At 43.0% G+C, this 23,286-nt stretch overlaps 1 protein-coding gene across 1 annotated transcript in view; it reads left to right on the top strand.

The window, feature by feature from the left end:
• Nucleotides 1-23,286, top strand: part of slc16a4 (solute carrier family 16 member 4) — a gene marked incomplete at both ends in the record, with an annotated part of 117,119 nt that overhangs the window by 39,711 nt on the left and 54,122 nt on the right. Inside the window, 4 exons of the mRNA XM_084333228.1 lie at nt 15,058-15,196; nt 16,530-16,662; nt 19,637-19,780; nt 22,091-22,252. Coding sequence (XP_084189354.1) covers nt 15,058-15,196; nt 16,530-16,662; nt 19,637-19,780; nt 22,091-22,252 — 578 coding nt within the window. The remainder of the gene's footprint in view (nt 1-15,057; nt 15,197-16,529; nt 16,663-19,636; nt 19,781-22,090; nt 22,253-23,286) is intronic.

Below are 23,286 nucleotides of genomic sequence, written 5' to 3'. Positions count from 1 at the left end.
CGGGTTGGACCAAGAGTTCCTCAATGTAGGCCGGTGCGAGACCATTGAGGGTTTTGTAGGTGAATAGCAGAATTTTAAAGTTGATTCTCTTCCTCACTGGGAGCCAGTGGAGAGAGACAACGACTGCAGACACAAGTTAAAGTCTTGCTATGTGGGACAACTGGAAGGAATTCTGAGAAGCTGGTTTCAAAGAGAGGCGCACTTTACCTGTTTTTCGGGTTACTGAGGCCATCTGCTAGATCACTCCACCACAAAACAACAGGTTCAAGTTCACAAAGCAGAGGACCTTATCCTGACCCCATGAAATACACATAAGCATGCACGCACTCACTCACACACAAAACACACTCACACACACACGCACACACACACACACACACACACTCACATGCACGCACTCACACACCATATAGAATATATGGTTCCAAACTGTATAGATTAAATTGCAGGTAGGCTATAGCTCCCTCCTAATGCTTCAATCACCCGGTTTTCTCACGAGGCAAACTCTCACCTGTTATGCGGAGGCAGCCTGACCTTAGGTGTGGAGGGGAACGGGGACGAAAAGTTGCTGTTCACTACATGTGCAGACACTTAATGACCCGCATGTGTACATCATGCAGACGCTCCATGTAAACTCTGATGAGGCGTTCAGTACGGCACAGTAGTAGCTGATTAAATATTCACTAGATGTGCAGACACTTGATGACCCGCATGTGTACATCATGTGGACGGTCCATGTAAACTCTGATGAGGCGTTCAGTACGGCGCAGTATAGCTGATTAAATATTCACTAGATGTGCAGACACTTGATGACCCACATGTGTACATCATGCGGACGCTCCATGTAAACTCTGATGAGGCGTTCAGTACGGCGCAGTAGTAGCTGGAGCAAATGAGGTAGACGAGTAACCAGGTCTGGCTACAGTGTAACCGGCCTGTTTCACACCCCACTGAGCACAACAATAAAGGCTCATGCTCACCTTCAGACTTCACAATTGAATATGTAATGTTTCATCAGGTCTAAGTCATTAGTCAATAGCTAGCTATTGGAGATTGGCGATGACAATTTGACGTATTTACTAGTGCTGTCAGACGATTAAAAATATTAATCTAATTAATTACAGGATTTGTAATTAATTAATCTAATTAATCGCATTTTAATCGCATAACCATTTTATGCCTGATATTCTATATTCTATAATCATATTTCAAATTGCATGTGTCCGGATGGCAGAATTCAGTACTTGTAGGAGCCAAAGCTATATTTCTTCTTCTTTTGACTTTCCGGCAGTGTAGACGCATCGTGGCGTATTACTGCCCTCCGCAGTTCTTTTGATGAGCTCTTCTTCTTCTTCTTTTCCCGCAGTCTACTGGAATCCGTCATCCCCTACATTGTCCATTGGAGTGCAGCTAATGCTGCTACTTCCTGTCTGAGCCCCCCTCTGCGAGACACTCCTTGCCCCCTGCGATCTTATTCTGGACTGCTTGGTCCCTCTCAACCCCCTCATCCAATTCCCTGACCACCTCCTCCCATTTCAGACCTTCCATTCCCAAATGTTGAACCGCTATCCTAACAATCATCTTTACCCTATCTGTTCTACCCTTAGCCTCTGCCATACCATTAACTACCCCTGCCACGAAGGCCACAATATCAAATTTCTCCTCCCTTACCCTCTCTATATCCTCCTGCTCTACCCTCTCTGCCAAGAGCCCTTCTCCAACCCCCTTCACCCTATCTTGACTTCCCTGTCCTACCCTGCTAGCCGCCTCTGCATACGATAACTTACCCTCCCTTCTCACTCTCTGAACCGCGACCTCCCTCTTCATCACCTCACACCCCCTAAATGCTACACTATGCTCCCCACCACAACTACAACACCTCAGCTGCACTCCCTCTCCACACTTCCCATATTCATGTTCCCCGCCACACCTAGCACACCTCTGCCCCTTCCTACACGTAATAGCTATATGGCCAAACTCCTGGCACCTATAACATCTAAGAGGACTCTGAACAAATTCCCTAACCCCATACTTCCTACACCCTACAAACACCTCACTTGGAACAACCCCGCCCTCAAACTTAATCACTACCGTCTCCGTCACTATCCTCTCTGCTCCCCTCTTCATCCTTTCTGCACTCTTAACTATGCCATTACGCCCGTCCTCCTTTAACTCTTCCACCAGCTGCTCTACGCTAACCTCGACCGGTACCCCAGCTATCACCCCCTTACATCCCCCCTCCCTCTTCTCCCCTACTCTCGCTACCTTACTTATACCCACCCCACCAATGCTCCTCATCTTCCTAGGTTATTGTATTATAATTGTCATAATAGACCATTCTAGAACATTTGTGATGGCACAGTATGATGTCATGGTCGAACATTCTAGAACATTTGTGATGATGTCATAGCCGAACATTCTAGAACATCAAACAATCTAGAACATTTGTGGTGATGTCATAGCCGAACATTCTAGAACATTGAACATTCTAGAACATTTGTGGTGATGTCTGACCGAATCTTCTAGAACATTTGTGTATCTATATATTCAGCAATTCTCTCAGCCAGGTCAGTGTACATCTTGAAACCGTGCTGAGCTGTACTGAACAGATAGACTAAACATCGATTTTCGGCTTTCCAGTGTGGAGGAATTTTCATGTGTCGAGTCGGCTGTGATTTTGGAGACTGGGAAAATACAGTTTTCTTACCTTGTAGTAGTGACGTGAATATTTAGGTAAATAGATTTAGGACCACTTCTGTAAAGAAAGACTTCGCTGTGTAAGAGAAATAAACCATTTGGATATCTTTGTTTTACACTGGAGCAGCTGTGGACATTATTTTTCTTTATCAACGAACGTACTACTCACGAGTAAGTAATTTTAACCAGTAGAGTGGAACGGGAGACTGCGATTCGAAACTGGCCCCTGTAAATGTCCTAACACAACTCCCTCCAATGTACAGTAAATTACCAAGTATGGTCTTGTCAATATTCCAATGTACAGTTTTGCTTGTACAGTGGTACAGTGTCCCCCACCCACCCCTCCTACCCAACCTCCCCCCCCCCCACTCCTACCCAAACTCCCCCCCCCCACCCACCCACCTCCAATGTACAGTCCCCCCCACCCCCCCACCTACCCAACCTCCTCCAATGTACAGTTTCTACGTCAAATGTATATACTTTTTTTTCTGGACTATTTTCGTATCACAAACAGTACTGTATTTGCAAATCTGGTATGTCATAAATGTATAGATGTAGCAGTACTGTCTATCTGTATGTCATGTATGTCATATATGTTACAATGAATTGAAAATGGGGGACCCTGATGTAAACAAGACGAAAGTCTTTCTCTGGTCTGCATCCCCTTAACAATTGTATGTATTGAGCTGTACTGTACTGTACCCATTCTGCAATCTGTTAATAAAGTTTTCATTCATTCATTCATTCAACGTCGGCCCTCATAGTAATGTATCTACATAACCTTCTGTTTAATCATCTGCCATTGATTAATTTGCTTAGATTTTTCAGGTCTGGTAAATTTGAGCATGGTGTTTGTTAACAGAATTCAGCTATAGGGCGACAATAATGTGGTCAAGAGGCATGGTTTCTATCTTGAGCCTTAACTGGCGTGGTTTATTTATTCACATGAAGAGCAGCAGTAACGTACAGGTCTCCTCTCTCTGAGAGGCTTGGGGGGAGAGAAAGAAGTGGGAGGAGACATATCTATTTATACTCGCCACCTGGTAGTACTCCTGAGTGTCTCCGCCTAGAGCGCCCTCTAGTGGAAACAGCTATATATGCAGATAGACAGTTACTAGTGTAAAGAGTTATATATATATATGCAGTTAGACAGTTACTAACAATCCTACACAGAACCTCTGCCTTCAACACTCCCACTTAGGGTTTAGCATACTGGCTGACTTCTTAGAAAAACATTTTACAAAGGAAATAATATAATCCCAAAAACATCAACAGGGTATGACAGTCAATATCTTCACATTAAACATGACCCTTGCAAATCCCTTACATTTAAATTTGAATCAGGTTTCCTCATAGTGTCTGCTACTCTGTCGTCCATTGGACAGTAAACCGGTGTCATTCTTTCTTCTCTGATGACATATCTGATGAGATGATATTTTCTATAATGGCATGTCTACATCTATGTTGACACATTGGGTTCCTAGCAATCACAATGGTCCCCTGGTTGCCCTCATAAACAACAGTCCATATATACACAATGTCCATCATTTTTAAATGGTGTTGACAGAACGCCATTCATCTTCAAAAACACCATCTTCGGTATAGAGCAGGGGTAGGCAACCCTAGGCACGCGTATAGGCACAGGGGGCAGCATAAAAAAAATATATATATATATATATATATGTATATATATATATATATATATATATATTTTTTTTTTGAAATATTATAGTGAAATATTTTGCACTGTTGTCACATTTATCTTGTTGAAATCCTCCCACAGGTTCTTTTTACTACCACATATTTAATTGAGACCCTTTATTTGTTTATTATTTCAATTTAGCTGGAAATACATTGCTACATCATTCAGTAACATTTGCAGAGCCTTATAACAAAAACATTATTACGGTCACCATTGTGACCAGTGGGATTAATCAACACATTTTATTATTTATTTTTCTATTTCATTGAACATTGCACATGTTAAAAGCAATTTTTTTACTCAAAATGTGAGTATTACCAAGTTAACTTGTGTTCTTAAAACAATGACAATAAACATAGTTTTATTAGGTTGAAATAATGTGGTTGTGTACTTATTTTTCTGTTAACTTATTATGGATTGAAAACTGAAAACCTTAATGCACAGTAACTGAACTCAATATTTTTAAGTTCTGGTAACTTATTATTATTTATTTTTTTACAGTGTAGTCTTGCGATCAATCAAAACGTATTTACACGATATACCTCACATTCACCCTCCATTCACATCCTGGTGTTCTCCTGGTGTTCTCCATTAGGCCTGTAGGTGGAGCTATGACAGCACACGTACAGTACACACACCGATGATGTGTGATGTGTCCAAAATGGGCAAATGTGAGTGAAATGGTCGCACTGTATGCAGCTGTTTGTCTGCATTGCATTCCCCCCCCCCAACTCAGATTTAGGGTTGATACAACCATCATAATAATATTGTTAATAATAACAATAACAATAATGATGTAATAATGTAAAAATTATCATTAAAAATACCTGATTATGAGAAAAATAAATTTACGATGCATGGAATATTGTTGAGGCACACTAGTTACAACTATATTTCAAACAGGCACTCCATGTCAAAAAGGTTGCTGACCCCTGGTATAGAGGATACATTTCAATTACCTACTACATTTTTAGCAATATATTCATAATCTTATCTCCATCACTCCGAGCAGTTGTTCTAGATAAACACATTTTGCATTGTCATAGCTAGAAACATATACTCAGCTTCACAGGCTGATAGTATCACTGTGGGCTTTAAGCCTTAAACCTTTACTGTCTTTTCTGAAACACCGCTGTCCGTCTGCTGCACCTCTGGGATAACGAAAGACATATTTTTGACGTAGTTCAATGCTTCTCTGTGGGGTCAGCAAAAATACTGTGACACTCTTACTCACTACAAAACATAGGTCAGGGCGAGTACAGGTTGTCTAACCAAATGAAGCTACCCACAGTTTTTCTATACATCTTTTACTTTAGTAAAAACATCTCAGGATCTTTTCCACATATCTCTTCTGGGATATTTTACACAATTTTCAGACTGTTCGAAGTCTATACCTATAAAATGGTTTAACCTCCTGGGTATTTCTCTTGTTGTCTGGTGCGATGATCAAATCCTCCACTTCTGTATTTAAACATTGTAAATCACCCACCTCTGTACTTAAACATGGTCTCTAGTCAGACATTCAAACCTGGATTCTACTCCTCCTTCAGCATTTAAGAAACTTGTCACCCTTCTTCATTATTTAAACATGGGGTACCCTCCTTCAGCATTTAATACACCCATTTCCCTCCCACTGTCTGTCTGCCCTCTGGTAACATGGTTGAATACACCCATTTCCCTCCCACTGTCTGTCTGCCCTCTTCGGGGGACAATGTGGCCTCTTTAAAGGTCGGGTTTACCCCACTGACTACCCTGTAGTAGTACTCAACGGGGGTAGGTGTACTGACCTCTCGTCACTCCCTTTCCTGGCATAGTCTGTCAGATATTTTGGGGGTTTGTTTTCCCTTGAGGGATACCTCCCACTGCTTGGGGCACTTGACGTCACCCTCGGGTGCTCCTCGTCATCGCCCTCTGGGGGTTGCTGTCTGTCTGTCTGCACGACTGTACTAAAGGTTGATGTGTCTCTGTTTCTACACACCTTACTCTGGAGTCCAGCTCTGGCTCCTCTGTCTGTGTCTCGCTCTCACATGTTGCCTTCGTGACAAACTTGACTAGCATGTGTTTCTGCACTCTCCCGTTACCGGGATGATAAACTAGGAAAGCAGGGCTTCCTTTGTCGTATCCTACGAAGAATCCTTTTACACCCTTGGACTTGGGCTTTCCCCTGTCCTGCAGGTACGCATAACACACTGATCCAAATCGGTGCATTCTGGCTAGATTACACTTCTTTCCTGTCAGTGCTGTATACGGGGTGGTGCCCAAGTGCTTATTAAAGCTCCTGTTTCTGGTGTAAGCGGCTTCTTGCACCGCATAATGCCATAGGCTCTTAGGTAAGTTACTATCTGCTAGCTTACTCTTAGCCATTTCGAAAAGGGGATGCTATTCCCTCTCTGCCACCCCGTTCTGGTGTGGGGGATATGGACGTGACGTCTCGTGTCTTATCTTATACCTTCTCAACAGTGATTGGAACTCTTTTTGTGAACTCGGTTTCGTGGTCGGACCTCAATCATCCTATGTTACCATAAGGGGCTATGTCTGCCAGGAATTTCTCCGTGGCCTGGGGTATGTCACTCTTTGCTTTAAGAAAGTAGACAAACACTGCCCCTGTGCACACGTCTGTAAAAGACTGTACATATCTAAAGCTTTCTATGGACTCGTTGCTTACTGGGCCGGCTAGGTCCGTGTCAACTAATGCAAGTGGTACCCTTACTCTGTCTGTGGGATTTCTGTATCTCGATTGAGTAAACTTCCCCGTTTTGCACACTGCACAATTTTTGTCAGGTCTACGCTTTTCTCCTTCAATGTGCATGCCTTCTGACACTACTTGCAGTTTCAGTAAATCCTCGTAATTACAATGACCCATAATCTCGTGCCATGTCTGAATATCGTTACTGGCCGTCCCGCTACACATATCATTATTATCATTACACTTGTCGTTGTCATTACACTCCGTTTTCAGATAATATATTCTCTGGTACATCTTTATGTCAAACCGGGTACCGTCAGGTTCTACAAGAAAATGTTTACCTTTATCGAAGAATACCTTGGTACCGCTTGCAGTAGCAGCTATTACAGAGAATAGTCCTTGTGGGAACGATGGTACGTAGAGAGCGTTCTTTAACATCACCGTACGCCGGCGCCCCTTACTGTCCGTGAGGCATACCTGTGCGTCTCCCCTCTCTTGCGCCAATCCGTAGGTGCGTCTCCCGTCTGCCAGCTCCATGCTGTGCCTCTCCGGGTGGAAAGTGTCGTCAAAGTTCTTGAACAGACTCCTGTCGTTGATGACATGTGACGACGCACCTGTGTCCACGATCAGTCCCTTTCTTTGGGCCCGCTGCAGCTGGGCCTGGGCCGGTCCGGCGGTGCCCGCCGTCCGCGCCCCGAAAGCGCAGTCTTCTTGTCCCGTTATTCTCCGGGCGTCGTCTCGATCCGTCTCACGTCGACCGTCGCCGCCATCGCGTCCGCTGTCGTCATCCTGTCCACAGCCGTCTTCTTGTCCGTAGCCGCCATTTTGTCCGTGGCCTCCGTCTCGTCCATGGCCGTCGTCTCGTCCATGGCCGTCATCTTGCCCATGCGTGTATCGCTCGCTCTGGTCGTGTTTCACGGAATATCAGCCCCAGGCTGGTGTTGTCGAGCAGCGGCGCTAACTCACAGTACGCGTCTTCGTTACGCTGGTCGTCCAGGGCTTGCTCTTCTGCCGTCAGTTCTCCCGTGGGGGCTGCCAGGATCGTCTCCTTCAGCCCCGCACCGTGCATGCAGCATAGCATGCGCTCTTCCCAGAGCTCATAGTCCTCTGCTTTTCTATTGAATGTCGGCCATTTGCCCCTTCTCTTGTTTTCCGTCCTCTTCGTTGGTGGTAGGCTTAGCTTTTGCTCTTGTTGGCCTAGCGTCTAGCCACGCGGTGCTCCCAGCGCTAACCTAGCCTATACTTTAGCTAAGCTTGCTACAGTACCCTTATTATTTCGGCCCGGCGTTATCTGGGCCCATAACCTGTTAACAGAATTCGGCTATAGGGCGACAATAATGTGGTCAAGAGGCATGGTTTCTATCTTGAGCCTTAACTGGCGTGGTTTATTTATTCACATGAAGAGCAGCAGTAACATACAGGTCTCCTCTCTCTGAGAGGCTTGGGGGGAGAGAAAGAAGTGGGAGGAGACATATCTATTTATACTCGCCACCTGGTAGTACTCCTGAGTGTCTCCGCCTAGAGCGCCCTCTAGTGGAAACAGCTATATATGCAGATAGACAGTAACTAGTGTAAACAGTTATATATATGCAGTTAGACAGTTACAATCCTACACAGAACCTCTGCCTTCAACAGTGTTATTCACAGTCAAAGATAAAAAAAAAAAATGTATTGATATTCTCATTTGGTTCATTAAAATTTACTCAAGCCTAGTAACAGACACAGTATTTCTGACCCTGGGAATACATTCCCTGAGATCCATAGATGTCCCTAGAATCAGATACCAAGAACATGCAAATGGACCATATAAAAACAAGTTTGTAAATGTGTATTCTACGTTCTTATGGAATGAATAAGATATTGTATAATTTTTTGTAATACATTTTTAGTTGATTTTCATAACGCGATAATTTGCTGTGTAATTAATTAATCTAATTAACGCAATAAACTGACAGCCCTAGTATTTACTTAAGTACCTCTATGCAAGTCTCATCACATCTTGGAACACAGATAAGGGATAAACCTCTACCTACCTGTTCTGCTATGACACATGAATGTCCCCAAGGGAAATAATACATATTTTTTTAATCTTGTCTTGTGACAAGGTAGCTTTCTGGTTGATTTATTTGTGGGAAAGTTAGATTTATCATAGTTTTAGTGTTTGTTCATAAATTAGATGTTTTTATTGAAAAGAATAACCTGCTGAGTGAGAGTCAGTATGGATTCAGGGCAAATCGATCAACAGCCTTAGCCTTAATGAATATATATGAAGAAATAACCACAGCAGTAGATAAGAGGAATTACACAATAGGGGTGTTTATTGACTTTAAAAAAGCATTTTGATACGATAGATCATCACATTTTAATTTCTAAATTACAAACGTATGGTGTGAGAGGGGTGGCGATGAACTGGTTAAGTATAGCTATCTTGAAAATAGACGACAATACGTTCAACTCTCTGGTTACACATGTGAATGTATGAATATTGAATGGGGTGTCCCTCAAGGTTTGGTCCTGGGGCCCAAACTTTTTATTTAGTATATTAATGATATATGTGAAGTGTCAAACATATTGCAATTTATTTTATTTGCTGACGATACACATTTCCTCAGTTCAGGAAAAACCTTACGAAATTTGCAGATGACATTGTAAATGAAATGTGTAAACTCAAGATATGGTTTGATAACAATAAGTGATCCCTAAATCTGAAAAAGAAACGTTCACATTTTTTTATGATATTTACTAATCGAAAGAAGGAGGACAATGTGGAATTATGTATAGACAGAGTTAATATTGAAAGAGTATCTGGTCGTGTTTCACGGAATATCAGCCCCAGGCTGGTGTTGTCGAGCAGCGGCGCTAACTCACAGTACGCGTCTTCGTTACGCTGGTCGTCCAGGGCTTGCTCTTCTGCCGTCAGTTCTCCCGTGGGGGCTGCCAGGATCGTCTCCTTCAGCCCCGCACCGTGCATGCAGCATAGCATGCGCTCTTCCCAGAGCTCATAGTCCTCTGCTTTTCTATTGAATGTCGGCCATTTGCCCCTTCTCTTGTTTTCCGTCCTCTTCGTTGGTGGTAGGCTTAGCTTTTGCTCTTGTTGGCCTAGCGTCTAGCCACGCGGTGCTCCCAGCGCTAACCTAGCCTATACTTTAGCTAAGCTTGCTACAGTACCCTTATTATTTCGGCCCGGCGTTATCTGGGCCCATAACCTGTTAACAGAATTCGGCTATAGGGCGACAATAATGTGGTCAAGAGGCATGGTTTCTATCTTGAGCCTTAACTGGCGTGGTTTATTTATTCACATGAAGAGCAGCAGTAACATACAGGTCTCCTCTCTCTGAGAGGCTTGGGGGGAGAGAAAGAAGTGGGAGGAGACATATCTATTTATACTCGCCACCTGGTAGTACTCCTGAGTGTCTCCGCCTAGAGCGCCCTCTAGTGGAAACAGCTATATATGCAGATAGACAGTAACTAGTGTAAACAGTTATATATATGCAGTTAGACAGTTACAATCCTACACAGAACCTCTGCCTTCAACAGTGTTATTCACAGTCAAAGATAAAAAAAAAAAATGTATTGATATTCTCATTTGGTTCATTAAAATTTACTCAAGCCTAGTAACAGACACAGTATTTCTGACCCTGGGAATACATTCCCTGAGATCCATAGATGTCCCTAGAATCAGATACCAAGAACATGCAAATGGACCATATAAAAACAAGTTTGTAAATGTGTATTCTACGTTCTTATGGAATGAATAAGATATTGTATAATTTTTTGTAATACATTTTTAGTTGATTTTCATAACGCGATAATTTGCTGTGTAATTAATTAATCTAATTAACGCAATAAACTGACAGCCCTAGTATTTACTTAAGTACCTCTATGCAAGTCTCATCACATCTTGGAACACAGATAAGGGATAAACCTCTACCTACCTGTTCTGCTATGACACATGAATGTCCCCAAGGGAAATAATACATATTTTTTTAATCTTGTCTTGTGACAAGGTAGCTTTCTGGTTGATTTATTTGTGGGAAAGTTAGATTTATCATAGTTTTAGTGTTTGTTCATAAATTAGATGTTTTTATTGAAAAGAATAACCTGCTGAGTGAGAGTCAGTATGGATTCAGGGCAAATCGATCAACAGCCTTAGCCTTAATGAATATATATGAAGAAATAACCACAGCAGTAGATAAGAGGAATTACACAATAGGGGTGTTTATTGACTTTAAAAAAGCATTTTGATACGATAGATCATCACATTTTAATTTCTAAATTACAAACGTATGGTGTGAGAGGGGTGGCGATGAACTGGTTAAGTATAGCTATCTTGAAAATAGACGACAATACGTTCAACTCTCTGGTTACACATGTGAATGTATGAATATTGAATGGGGTGTCCCTCAAGGTTTGGTCCTGGGGCCCAAACTTTTTATTTAGTATATTAATGATATATGTGAAGTGTCAAACATATTGCAATTTATTTTATTTGCTGACGATACACATTTCCTCAGTTCAGGAAAAACCTTACGAAATTTGCAGATGACATTGTAAATGAAATGTGTAAACTCAAGATATGGTTTGATAACAATAAGTGATCCCTAAATCTGAAAAAGAAACGTTCACATTTTTTTATGATATTTACTAATCGAAAGAAGGAGGACAATGTGGAATTATGTATAGACAGAGTTAATATTGAAAGAGTATCTGAGTTAAAATCTTTGGGTGTTATGTTGGATGAGAAATTGACATTGAAGCCTCACATAATGTACATAGAAAAGAAAAGAAAAGAAGAGTGTTTTTGTTTTGAACAAGGCAAAGAATGTGCTTGATTACAATTCTATGCAAATATTATATTGTTCACTCATCCTACCTTATTTGAGTTACTGAAAGTTACATAAAGCCATTATTTATATTACAGAAGAGAGCAGTAAGAATAGTTCACAGAGTAGATTCAAGAGAACACTAATGAATTATTTATTAAATCCAGACTATTGAAACTTAAAGAGTTAGCTGAAATACAGACTCTGTCTGTGTGTGTGTGTGTGTGTGTGTGTGTGTGTGTGTGTGTGTGTGTGTGTGTGTGTGTGTGTGTGTGTGTGTGTGTGTGTGTGTGTGTGTGTGTGTGTGTGTGTGTGTGTGTGTGTGTATAAATGAATGAACCTCAGTAAATATGCAATTTAACTGATAGATACACAAAATGTATTTATTTATGTTAATTTAATTGTGTTGATGTTTTCATTTCAGCAAAATAAGTATGTACATTTAGTTTGGTTTGGTAAACATTGCACTATGAACAGTCTATGTGTATAGGGCAGGTACAATAAGAGTTTTCTTCTTCCTGTTCCTTTCGGCCATGGAATTTAGTGGATCATATTAAGTGAACTATATGTACTGAAGACACTGTTGGACTAACAATTCCATGTACGAATAAATAAATAAAAATTATGATAGTTTCACTGTCGAAAACATCCTTTACACTAATTAATTGCTGTTCTTTGGTGATGCCATATGGGTGGGAGGGGGGGGGGGGGTTAGGATTATTCTCCAAGCCAATCCAATCCAACTTTATTTGTATAGCACGTTTAAAAACAACATGGTTGACCAAAGTACTTCACAGTAAAAACCATAATATAGTAAAAAAAAAAAAACACATAAACACAATACAAAGCACACAGAACTACAAACAAAATGACGGCAGCAGACTGTAAATTTTTTTAAATGCTAGGGAGAACAAATGTGTTTTAAGATGGGACTTAAACATTGGGAGCGTTGGGGCCAGCCTAATGTGGGGGGGCAACTCGTTCCACAGTTTGGGGGCTGCAACCGCAAACGCACGGTCCCCCCTGTTTTTTAGCCTGGATTTAGGGACAACAAGGAGAGACCTCAGAGACCGTAATGGGGTGTAGGGGTGCAGGATCTCGGTGAGGTAGGGTGGGCCAGACCATTCATTGCTTTATAAGCAAACAACAGGATCTTAAAATTAAACTGCACAGGCAGCCAATGAAGGGAGGCGAGGACAGCGAGGATTCTAAGGGCCTGTGACTGACAGGGATGGAGGGGCCCTAAAATATTATTGCGCACAGTGTTAGATTTTCTCAGCTCACTGTCAGTAAATATCGTACTGTAAGTATTGGACTTCGAAGAGAGTTGCAAGTCCTGCAAAGGTAAAGTTCTTTAAAGCTCAGAATGGGTCGATTGGGTTCTGGAGGTGTAGTTACAGCAGGGTTGGCAACTTGGCATGACCTGTGCCTGGTGGTGAACCCAATGTGATATCCTTATCCATACAAGTCATGGCAACCGTGTTCTGGTTGATTTGTATCTAGCTGTTTACAAGCAGACTAGGTAACCCCAGTAGAGCACGTATCCTAAACGTTCTACACTGTGTTCCAATTGGTTGTTGGTTTGTTATCCTAGTCATGGCTCAGCTATTCAACTTAATGAACTGTTGTTGCCGTATTTATTAATAATTTATTTACTCAAGAATGTATCGGTTAAGTGGGCGGCCGGGTAGCGCAGCGGACTAAGCGTCTGTCTACCACCACAGAGCCAGTGTGATCGAATCCGGCTGTGGTGCCGCCGGCTTGGCCGACCGTCCATACTAGCACAATTGGCAGTGTTAGCGGGTGGGAAGCCGGCGTGAGTGGGTCCTGGTTGTTGTAAACAGCGACTCCTACAGTTCGGTTGGGGCGCCTGCACAGCAAGGGAAGGATCTGGGAGAGGTAGTGTGACCTTCCACACATTACACTCTCCCAGTGAGAGTCCACGCTGCCAGGTGAAAAGAAGCGGTGGGCTGGCTACACATGTGTCGGAGGAAGCATGTGATAGTCTCCACCCTCCCAGACCGACGGTAGGGGGTAGAGTGCGCAACAACCAGGAAGGGGGGAGTGGGAATTGGCATAATGAGAAAAACGGAAAAAAAGAAGGGGGAAAAAGATAAGAAAAAAGAAAAGAAAAAATTATCGGTTACGGTGGTGCTGCTGGAAAGGTGATTCTCTAGTACTCTTAACCTACATTTGAACCAATCCCTGGGAAGCAACAGTAGTGAATGAAGGATCAAGAAAAGTGGGTGGGTTTGAGATGGGTCAATTGAGACACCTTTGATGCCATGCAGTTTCAAAATGAACAATGTGTCTCTGAAATCTTATTTCCCCCAGTTTCTTTCATTGTGTAAAAAAAAAAAAAAAAAGAAGATAATGAGGTTGGAGACATTTGTTTTGGTACTCAAGACCATGTTAGGATAAGATGCTGCACTGAAGCGAGAGCTAAATATATGGCGGACTAAGAGTAGGAATATTTTATAGAGGTATTAGATTTCCTACACGTGGACAAACAAACTTACCAGCAATGCCCCTGAGCTATAAGGTGACCCAGTGTGAATGGAAGCTCGACTGATGACCAGACATTTAGCAAAATTTTATATTGAGTTAAAGGTGCATTATGCGGTTTTGGAGGAGGGGGGATTTCAGAGCCTTCAAAAGACATTTACTGTTATTAATTAATAATTTATCATTCTTAGAACTTGCCTTTGTAAACAACATGTAAACGAAATAGTAACTTTTCAGGAAGCTTTCTAGCTTCAAACAGGGATCCAAGTTTCCTCTGAGGACAGTTTGTTTATTCAGATACCTTAGACATTACTGACTCCTCTGACTCTCACAGAACTACCTAGTGCACCTTTAAGCCTGGATTAAACTCGTATTCACATGATGTAATGTTGGCCCTCCGGTAAATGTATTACTGCAACAGTCTTATGAGCCCAGTGTAAATCAAAAGCCACAAAATCTACACAATGCCTCTTGATAAGGCAACCCCCCCCCGCCAACAAACACACACACCACCCGCCACACCCCCAGCCTCATTTATATTTTGCATTGTAGAGGAGATTTTGGGCTTATAGTTAGAAGAATGCTTGTGGCTAAGGCAGCCTATGAGGCTTACTTTGAAGTTATTGGATTTTCTTTTTCCTCAGCGAAACCAAGGCAGCCAAGATCAGCCTGTTCAAAAAAATGTCCCTGCCCACTGAGAAGAAGGAGAAGACGACAGAGATCCAATACGTGGATCCTCCGGACGGGGGGTGGGGCTGGATGGTTGTGCTGCACTGCTTTTTGGTATGTCCCGCTTGATCCTTCATCTTAATGACTGATTGGTCTCGGATCAATCAATCAATCCAAAACAGTTGTTGGGTCGGGTTGGATCTCAGATAGAGCTGGGTCTTTATTTATGAAGCATCGTGAGACCAGATTGGTTCATCATAAGTCATAGTGAGGTTGTTGTGTGACGTCAGCACTGATCCTATTAGACGTGTACTATGGGCCCTGGGCAATAATTCAATATTTAAAGGCAAAGGAGTATCCACACGCTGGATTATAGCTCCCGATATTTACACATGCAATGTTTTTCGACCCATCAGGATAAAGAACCTTGTTGGGTCGAAATGTAGCATATTATTAAAGGAACATTATCTATCTTTGTGTCTGACTCTGGAGAAGACAGTAGGTGCCTTTCCCATAATGTTGGCGTGTTCCTTTAACCCTTTCACTACCACACTACAGAAGGTTAACCCTTTCACTACCACACTACAGCATGTTAACCGTTTCAATAGCACACTACAAGAGGGTTACCCCTTTCACTACCACACTACAGAATGTTAACCGTTTCAATAGCACACTACAGAGGGTTAACCCTTTCACTACCACACTACAGAATGTTAACCGTTTCAATAGCACACTACAGAGGGTTAACCCTTTCACTACCACAATACAGAACGTTAACCTGCTGTAGTGTGGTTGTGAAAGGGTTAAAGCATTGGGATTTGTAATGTCTGGCGTATTACTTTAACCCTTTCACTACCACACTACAGAAGGTTAACCGTTTCAATAGCACACTACAGCGAGTTAACCCTTTCACTACCACACTACAGAGGCTTAACACTTTCACTACCATACTACAGAATGTTAACCCGCTGTAGTGTGGTAGTGAAAGGGTTAAAGCATTGGGATTTGTGACGTCTGTAATGTTTGTAATGTCTGTCTTCACAATGACTCATATCATTCAGCCCTAAAGTCAGATCAATCATGATACTTACCTTCTGTGACTCTTTGGCTCTGTGTGTGTGTGTGTGTGTGTGTGTGTGTGTGTGTGTGTGTGTGTGTGTGTGTGTGTGTGTGTGTGTGTGTGTGTGTGTGTGTGTGTGTGTGTGTGTGTGTGTGTGTGTGTGTGTGTGTGTGTGTGTGTGTGTGTGTGTGTGTGTGTGTGTGTGTGTGTGTGTGTGTGTGTGTGTGTGTGTGTGTGTGTGTGTGTGTGTGTGTGTGTGTGTGTGTGTGTGTGTGTGTGTGTGTGTGTGTGTGTGTGTGTGTGTGTGTGTGTGTGTGTGTGTGTGTGTGCGTGCATGTGTGCATGTGTGCCTGCCTGTGCACATTGCCAACCTGTGTGTGGCGGCAGGTGAACGTCCTGGTGATGGGAACCCTGAAAAGTTTTGGGATCTTCTTCGTGGCGTTCCAGGACGAGTTTGGAGGTTCGGCGGAGAGCATCAGCTGGATTGGCTCCATCATGTCTAGCCTGCGTCTGTCCGGAGGTGAGAGGGTCAACAGAGATTGATTGATTGATTGATTGATTGATTGATTGATTGATTGATTGAAAAACGTATTAACAGATTGCAGAATGGGTACAATACAGTATGGCTCAATACAAACAACTGCTAAGAGGATTGTTTACATAAGGGTCCTCCATTTTCAATTCATCATGATATTTATGACATACAAGACATACAAATATACGGTACTGTGTAAGAAAGAGAGATCATAGTTAAATATACAAACTGTACATTGGAGGGGGTTGGGGGGGGGGGGGGGGGTGACATTTACCGGGGCCAGTTTCGAATTGCAGCCACCCGTAGGTGCTCTTTGAGAGCGGTTTTGAAGGAGGGTAGGGATTCACATTCCTTTACGGCTGTGGGTAGGGCGTTCCACATTATTGTGGCATAATTGCTAAACGTGTTTAGTCCCTTGTTTGAGCCGAATCTGGGTTGAACGTGATTTGTGGAACTCCCTCTGTTGTCCTGGTCGTGGTATTCACTGACCTTTAGGACGTATTTCGACATGTACATGGGTATCTTAGTGGTGTAGTGTATCTTGTAGACCAGGCCCATTGCAAGTTGCTGTAATAGACCGCTCTGTACTTCAGTCCTGATCATTAAAAGGGATGCCTTGACGTTTTACTGTTTTAAGTAGTGTTCCCACTCCTCCCGGGCAGCTTGTCAAAGTGTCCTTGAGCAAGACACTTAACCCCTAATTGCTCCCGGTGAGCAGGTTGGCACCTTGCATGGTTGCCTCCACCGATCGGTGTGTGAATGTGTGAGTGAATGGGTCAAATGTGAGGAACAAATTGTAAAGTGCTTTGGATAAAAGTGCTATAAAAATGCAGCCATTTACCATTTAAGTACCCTTCACACCTAGGACGATGAATATGGTATTTTATATTACATTCTATATTGTATAATTATAACTACCTGTCTCTCCAAAATATATTTCCCTTATTTCTTTCATTGCATACAAATATTAATGAGGTTAGAGACATTTGTTTTAGTCAAGACCATGTTAGGATAAGATAGGGTAAAACCTGAAACATTTATATAAGTATATATATTACATAGTTTATATTTATAGTTATGTAAAGTTATAAAGTAGTATATAGTCTTTCTATTTGTTTTTAGGATGAGTTGTATGCAGTTACAGAAGGTATATGTGAGATATGAGAGGGGGAGGGAGGGGAGGAAGTCCACACAAAGAGGGGGGGGGGGGATACTACTAATAATAACAATGTATTAATTATTTTGTTATGTATTATTATTAGATACAAAAAAAAGTTTTTTTGTATTGGTACAATTATCCTATTGATAATAGTTTTGTTATATTGGTATTGATGTGATGAATATAAACACGACAACAAACTAGAGAATAGAATGACCGCCTTTACATCCCAATGTCTCTTTAAGATAAGATAATATATACCTTTATTGAAGCCCTTGGGGAAATGCAGGCATCATAGCAGCATTGGGGGAGGGGGAGGGGAGGTACAGGTAGTAGAAGACATACAGGCCACAGAATTATAGTAGTTTCAAGTTTCTTTAATAGTTGTCATACAGAAGTACATAATACTTTTATACAAAATGCTTCTTACTGTTACGATCCAGAGACTGTGCAAGACAAGATAAGTATGAAATAAAATAACATAGTATAGCATGTAAATTAGAAGTAAAAAAATTAGGTCACAGTGTTCAGTATAGACATATGTACAATGTTCGATGCAGAATAGACGTAACTGAGTTACCATATAATATACAATACTATGCAGTGTACTAATATACAATACTATATAGTGCAAGGCAGAAATGGGATGAGGTGCAATTTAGGTACAATTTACAGTAGGTGTACGAGTTGTAGTGCAAATCCTTTATCAATAAATATAAAGTGTGTTTGTGTGATCTAAAGTGTGGAGAGTGGGTGCTGCAGTGTGTTGTTTGTTTAAGTGAGTGTGTGCGTGTGGGTGTGTGTGCTGTGTGCATTTGATGGTTGTTGCATAGTGTTTATTGTTCGTTTAGCAGCCTGATGGCCTGGGGATAGAAGCTTCTTCTGAGTCTTTCTGTGCTCGCCTTAAGACTCCGGTATCGCTTGCCTGACCGCAGCAGTTCAAAGAGGCAGTTGTTCGGGTGGCTGGAGTCCTTGATGATTCTCTTAGCCTTCCCCCTGCGCCGCTTGTTGTAAATGTTCTGGAGCAGTGGTGCCCAACCAGTCGATCACGATCGACAGGTAGATCGCGGGCTGATTTCAAGTAGATCTTGATTAATAAAATTTGATAATTTTTTTGCTAAATCAACTCTTCCTCTCCTTGTTAACTACAACAAGCAATGCTGTTTGTTATTTAAGATGAGGTCGGACTCGTCACTGACAGATTTGTGTTCATTATGCTGCTTTTATAAAGCCTCAAATGACTGCTTACAATATACAATTTTGGCTGGTAGCTCTCGGGCTAGGTGGTAAATAAAAAAGTAGATCTTGGTTCAAAAAAGGTTGGCCACCCCTGTTCTGGAGGGTGGGAAGCCCCCCTCCAATTGTGCGTTCGGCTGAACGTGTCACTCTTTGTAGTCTGCTACGGTCTTGTGCAGTGCTATTCCCAAACCAGGAGGTGATGTTGCAGTACAGTGGAGAAGTAAAAATAAAAATAGAATAAAAAGGCAGTGTAAACGATATACAATATACAGTAGTTAACTCTGGACATGCACATACAGTATGGGCAACAAGGTGCGAGATGAGGGTATGTATACCCCTTATATATGTACTGTACTTACACTAGCATCGCTGACCATTTCCGCTTCAGACGTCTAAAGAACCAAACTAGTGTTGTTGGACTGAAGGGACTCCCAGCTCCTACCAAATCAAATACGCCGGTTGAAACCTGAAACTATTCCTTCATATGCCAGAGACGACGAAAGAAAAATCCATTTGAGATCCTATTTCATTAAAGGCTCCTTCTTCCTGTCGTTTCTGTAGCGCCGCTGGCCTCCGTGGCTTGTGCCAAGCTTGGGACCAGGGTGACCTCCATCGCCGGGGCTGTGTTGGTTAGCGGAGGCTTCCTTTTGAGTGTCTTCGCCACCAGCGTGGTGTTCCTGTACGTCAGCATGGGAGTGGTGGTTGGTGAGTGGAAATATGATCTGCTGATGAAAACAGCTTAGCTCCAGATGTAGACTAGACCTCAAACAACTAAACACTCTACAGGAGATGAGTCTGTAGAGAGTCAGTCTCTTGGTAGGGCAGGGTGGAGTTAAACCAGTTTGTGTACTGCTATCTTCCATCACACCACACCGCTCAGCTACAACGCCTCATTCCTCAGAGCAGGTGGAGAGAGGACGTAGGTTGGGTCGTGACCTTGGTCGCGACCTGGTGACCCTCATCAAATAGGCCAGAGACTATAGGCCCGGCCTGTCACAACACACACCAGAGACTATAGGCCCGGTCTGTCACAAATTACACCAGGGACTATAGGCCTAGTCTGTCACAACACACACCAGAGACTATAGGCCTGGCCTGTCACAACACACACCAGAGACTATAGGCCCGGTCTGTCACAAATTACACCAGGGACTATAGGCCTAGTCTGTCACAACACACACCAGAGACTATAGGCCCGGCCTGTCACAACACACACCAGAGACTATAGGCCCGGCCTGTCACAACACACACCAGAGACTATAGGCCCGGTCTGTCACAACACACACCAGAGATTATAGGCCCGGCCTGTCACAACACACACCAGAGACTATAGGCCCGGCCTGTCACAACACACACCAGAGACTATAGGCCTGGCCTGTCACAACACACACCAGAGACTATAGGCCTGGCCTGTCACAACACACACCAGAGACTATAGGCCTGGCCTGTCACAACACACACCAGAGACTATAGGCCCGGCCTGTCACAACACACACCAGAGACTATAGGCCTGGCCTGTCACAACACACACCAGAGACTATAGGCCCGGCCTGTCACAACACACACCAGAGACTATAGGCCTGGCCTGTCACAACACACACCAGAGACTATAGGCCCGGCCTGTCACAACACACACCAGAGACTATAGGCCCGGCCTGTCACAACACACACCAGAGACTATAGGCCTGGCCTGTCACAACACACACCAGAGACTATAGGCCTGGCCTGTCACAACACACACCAGAGACTATAGGCCCGGCCTGTCACAACACACACCAGAGACTATAGGCCTGGCCTGTCACAACACACACCAGAGACTATAGGCCCGGCCTGTCACAACACACACCAGAGACTATAGGCCTGGCCTGTCACAACACACACCAGAGACTATAGGCCCGGCCTGTCACAACACACACCAGAGACTATAGGCCTGGCCTGTCACAACACACACCAGAGACTATAGGCCCGGCCTGTCACAACACACACCAGAGACTATAGGCCTGGCCTGTCACAACACACACCAGAGACTATAGGCCTGGCCTGTCACAAATTACACCAGAGACTATAGGCCTGGCCTGTCACAACACACACCAGAGACTATAGGCCTGGCCTGTCACAACACACACCAGAGACTATAGGCCCGGCCTGTCACAACACACACCAGAGACTATAGGCCTGGCCTGTCACAACACACACCAGAGACTATAGGCCCGGCCTGTCACAACACACACCAGAGACTATAGGCCTAGCCTGTCACAACGCTTTTGGTTAGAAGTTGAAATGGCTCATTTGCAAAGAATTTGTCCATGTTTTTCTTCAAAAAGTCGATTTCTGGCTGTTTTGGCATCTTCATCTCCTGTCACTAGAACAAAGTGGTGCTTTCGTAATCTGTTTGTGTTACTGATGAATTCGGAATACAAATATTATAGGTGGTATAGTAGTAGTCTCCAGTTCCAAAATGCATCTTTTAGTGTAGAAACATGAATGGTGCCACTCGTTGTTCGACTACTGGGTGTTATTTGTACCAACGACCACCAGCGATTTGCGATTGAAACAGCTGTCCTGTAGTGATCAGTGTAAGTACAGCTGGTAAAGGACTGGGTTGAGTTCTGTCCTTGAAGCGTTTGCAATGCAAAAGTCACTACAGTAGGTCTGAGGCAGTGACATCATGTGCGTTTTAATCTGGAGACTATTGTACACTTTACATTTATAATGACCTTGTTCCAATGTATTAGTCTGTGTTACTTCGAAAGCAATTTCTCAACAACATTATTTGACAACATAGATATTAGGAGGTAATTATAAAGTATACAATAATAAAGGTATTGCAAGAGAGTTGTTGTTGTTGTTGTCCTCTTTCCAACAGTGTATAAAGCTCAATATGGGTCTGGAGGTCAATATGAATACAAGATAGATAGAGAGCAAGCTACACTCTCTTTCATTGCTGTCCTGTTGTCTTTCTACAGCCCAGACAATGTGCTCCATGTTGACCATAACTTTCTTTCCGTCACTCAGGCATCGGTTTTGCTCTTCTATACCAATGCTTTTCGGTTGTCACCGCGCTGTACTTCCGAAAGAGGTTAGCGACAGCGTATGCGATCGGACGCTCTGGAATGGGCTTGACCTTTGCCCTGGCTCCATTCACGCAACTGCTCCTGGAGCAATACGGTTGGAAAGGTAAGTGGGATTGGTCTTGTCATTGGGAGTGGGGGTGGTAGGGGTGTGGGAGAAATAATCAATTTAATGTAAGAATCGTAATTCCATTCCATTGTGATTCTGCAGTAATAATTGATTTTCGAAATACACAAAAATACTTTTCATTTCAAACCTTTGTTTTAACTCAAACAACCGAGGGTGACCCTCATTTACAGTGATGTTGAATATGCACAATGCACAAACGCACAAATAAATTCCATGTATTTAGGGCAGAAAAACAAAAGCATATTTAGAATTGTGTATGAGTGAGTGTGTATGATTCGAACCAGCCGCTCATTCCTGCATAGTAGTGATGTATGATGGCAAACTCCCAATGAGGGCTTTGTATATAAACAAACACCAGTGCCTATCACGTGTCCCAGCCAAACCGTTCATACGGGATACAATGATGCGTAGGGGAGGGTGGGGTAAGACGAGCCAATGTTTACATAAAATTACTCTCTCTGCAATGAAAGATGAGACGGAAAGTACATCTACCCATATTTTGGTATTTTTACTACAAATGTAGATGATAAGAAATATGACTTCTTATTAAAACGTACCAGGTTAGGGGGTAAATTGATCTTAGCCAAAGGGTAAGTCGAGCCACACACAAGTAAGGCTATCTATTCTAACGTTGCACGGCTTCACAATATCACGCGAGAATCCGTAGTGCCGGCCTTCCCAGATGGTGCTGTGTAACAGACCATCTAGCGCACATTGTGTCAAACTCAAGGCCCCCGCTGTCCCCCAGACTGAATTTGCTTATCAATCAATTTTGGCCCACTGCCTCTTCAGCTCGCCTGCGCTACGAATCAGTAGTTGTTGCCTTGGTAAGAACTAATGGGGATCCAAATAAACAAATGCACCACCGTCTCATTGAGCGGCAATACAAATGTCTCGACTTTTCAAGCAAACGCACAGAGCGTTATCTGCACCTGCATCGTGTTTTTAGTGAACACATTTCCGGGGCCATTGGAGGGAGACCCAGTATTTAGCCTTCAGCCGTACATTGT

This window comes from Notolepis coatsorum (assembly GCF_963971535.1).
Source record: "Notolepis coatsorum genome assembly, chromosome: 17".
In the NCBI taxonomy this organism is placed as follows: Eukaryota; Metazoa; Chordata; class Actinopteri; order Aulopiformes; family Paralepididae; genus Notolepis; species Notolepis coatsorum.
The sequence above is the reverse complement of the archived record's forward strand: the minus strand, read 5'-3'. Positions and strand labels throughout refer to the sequence as shown.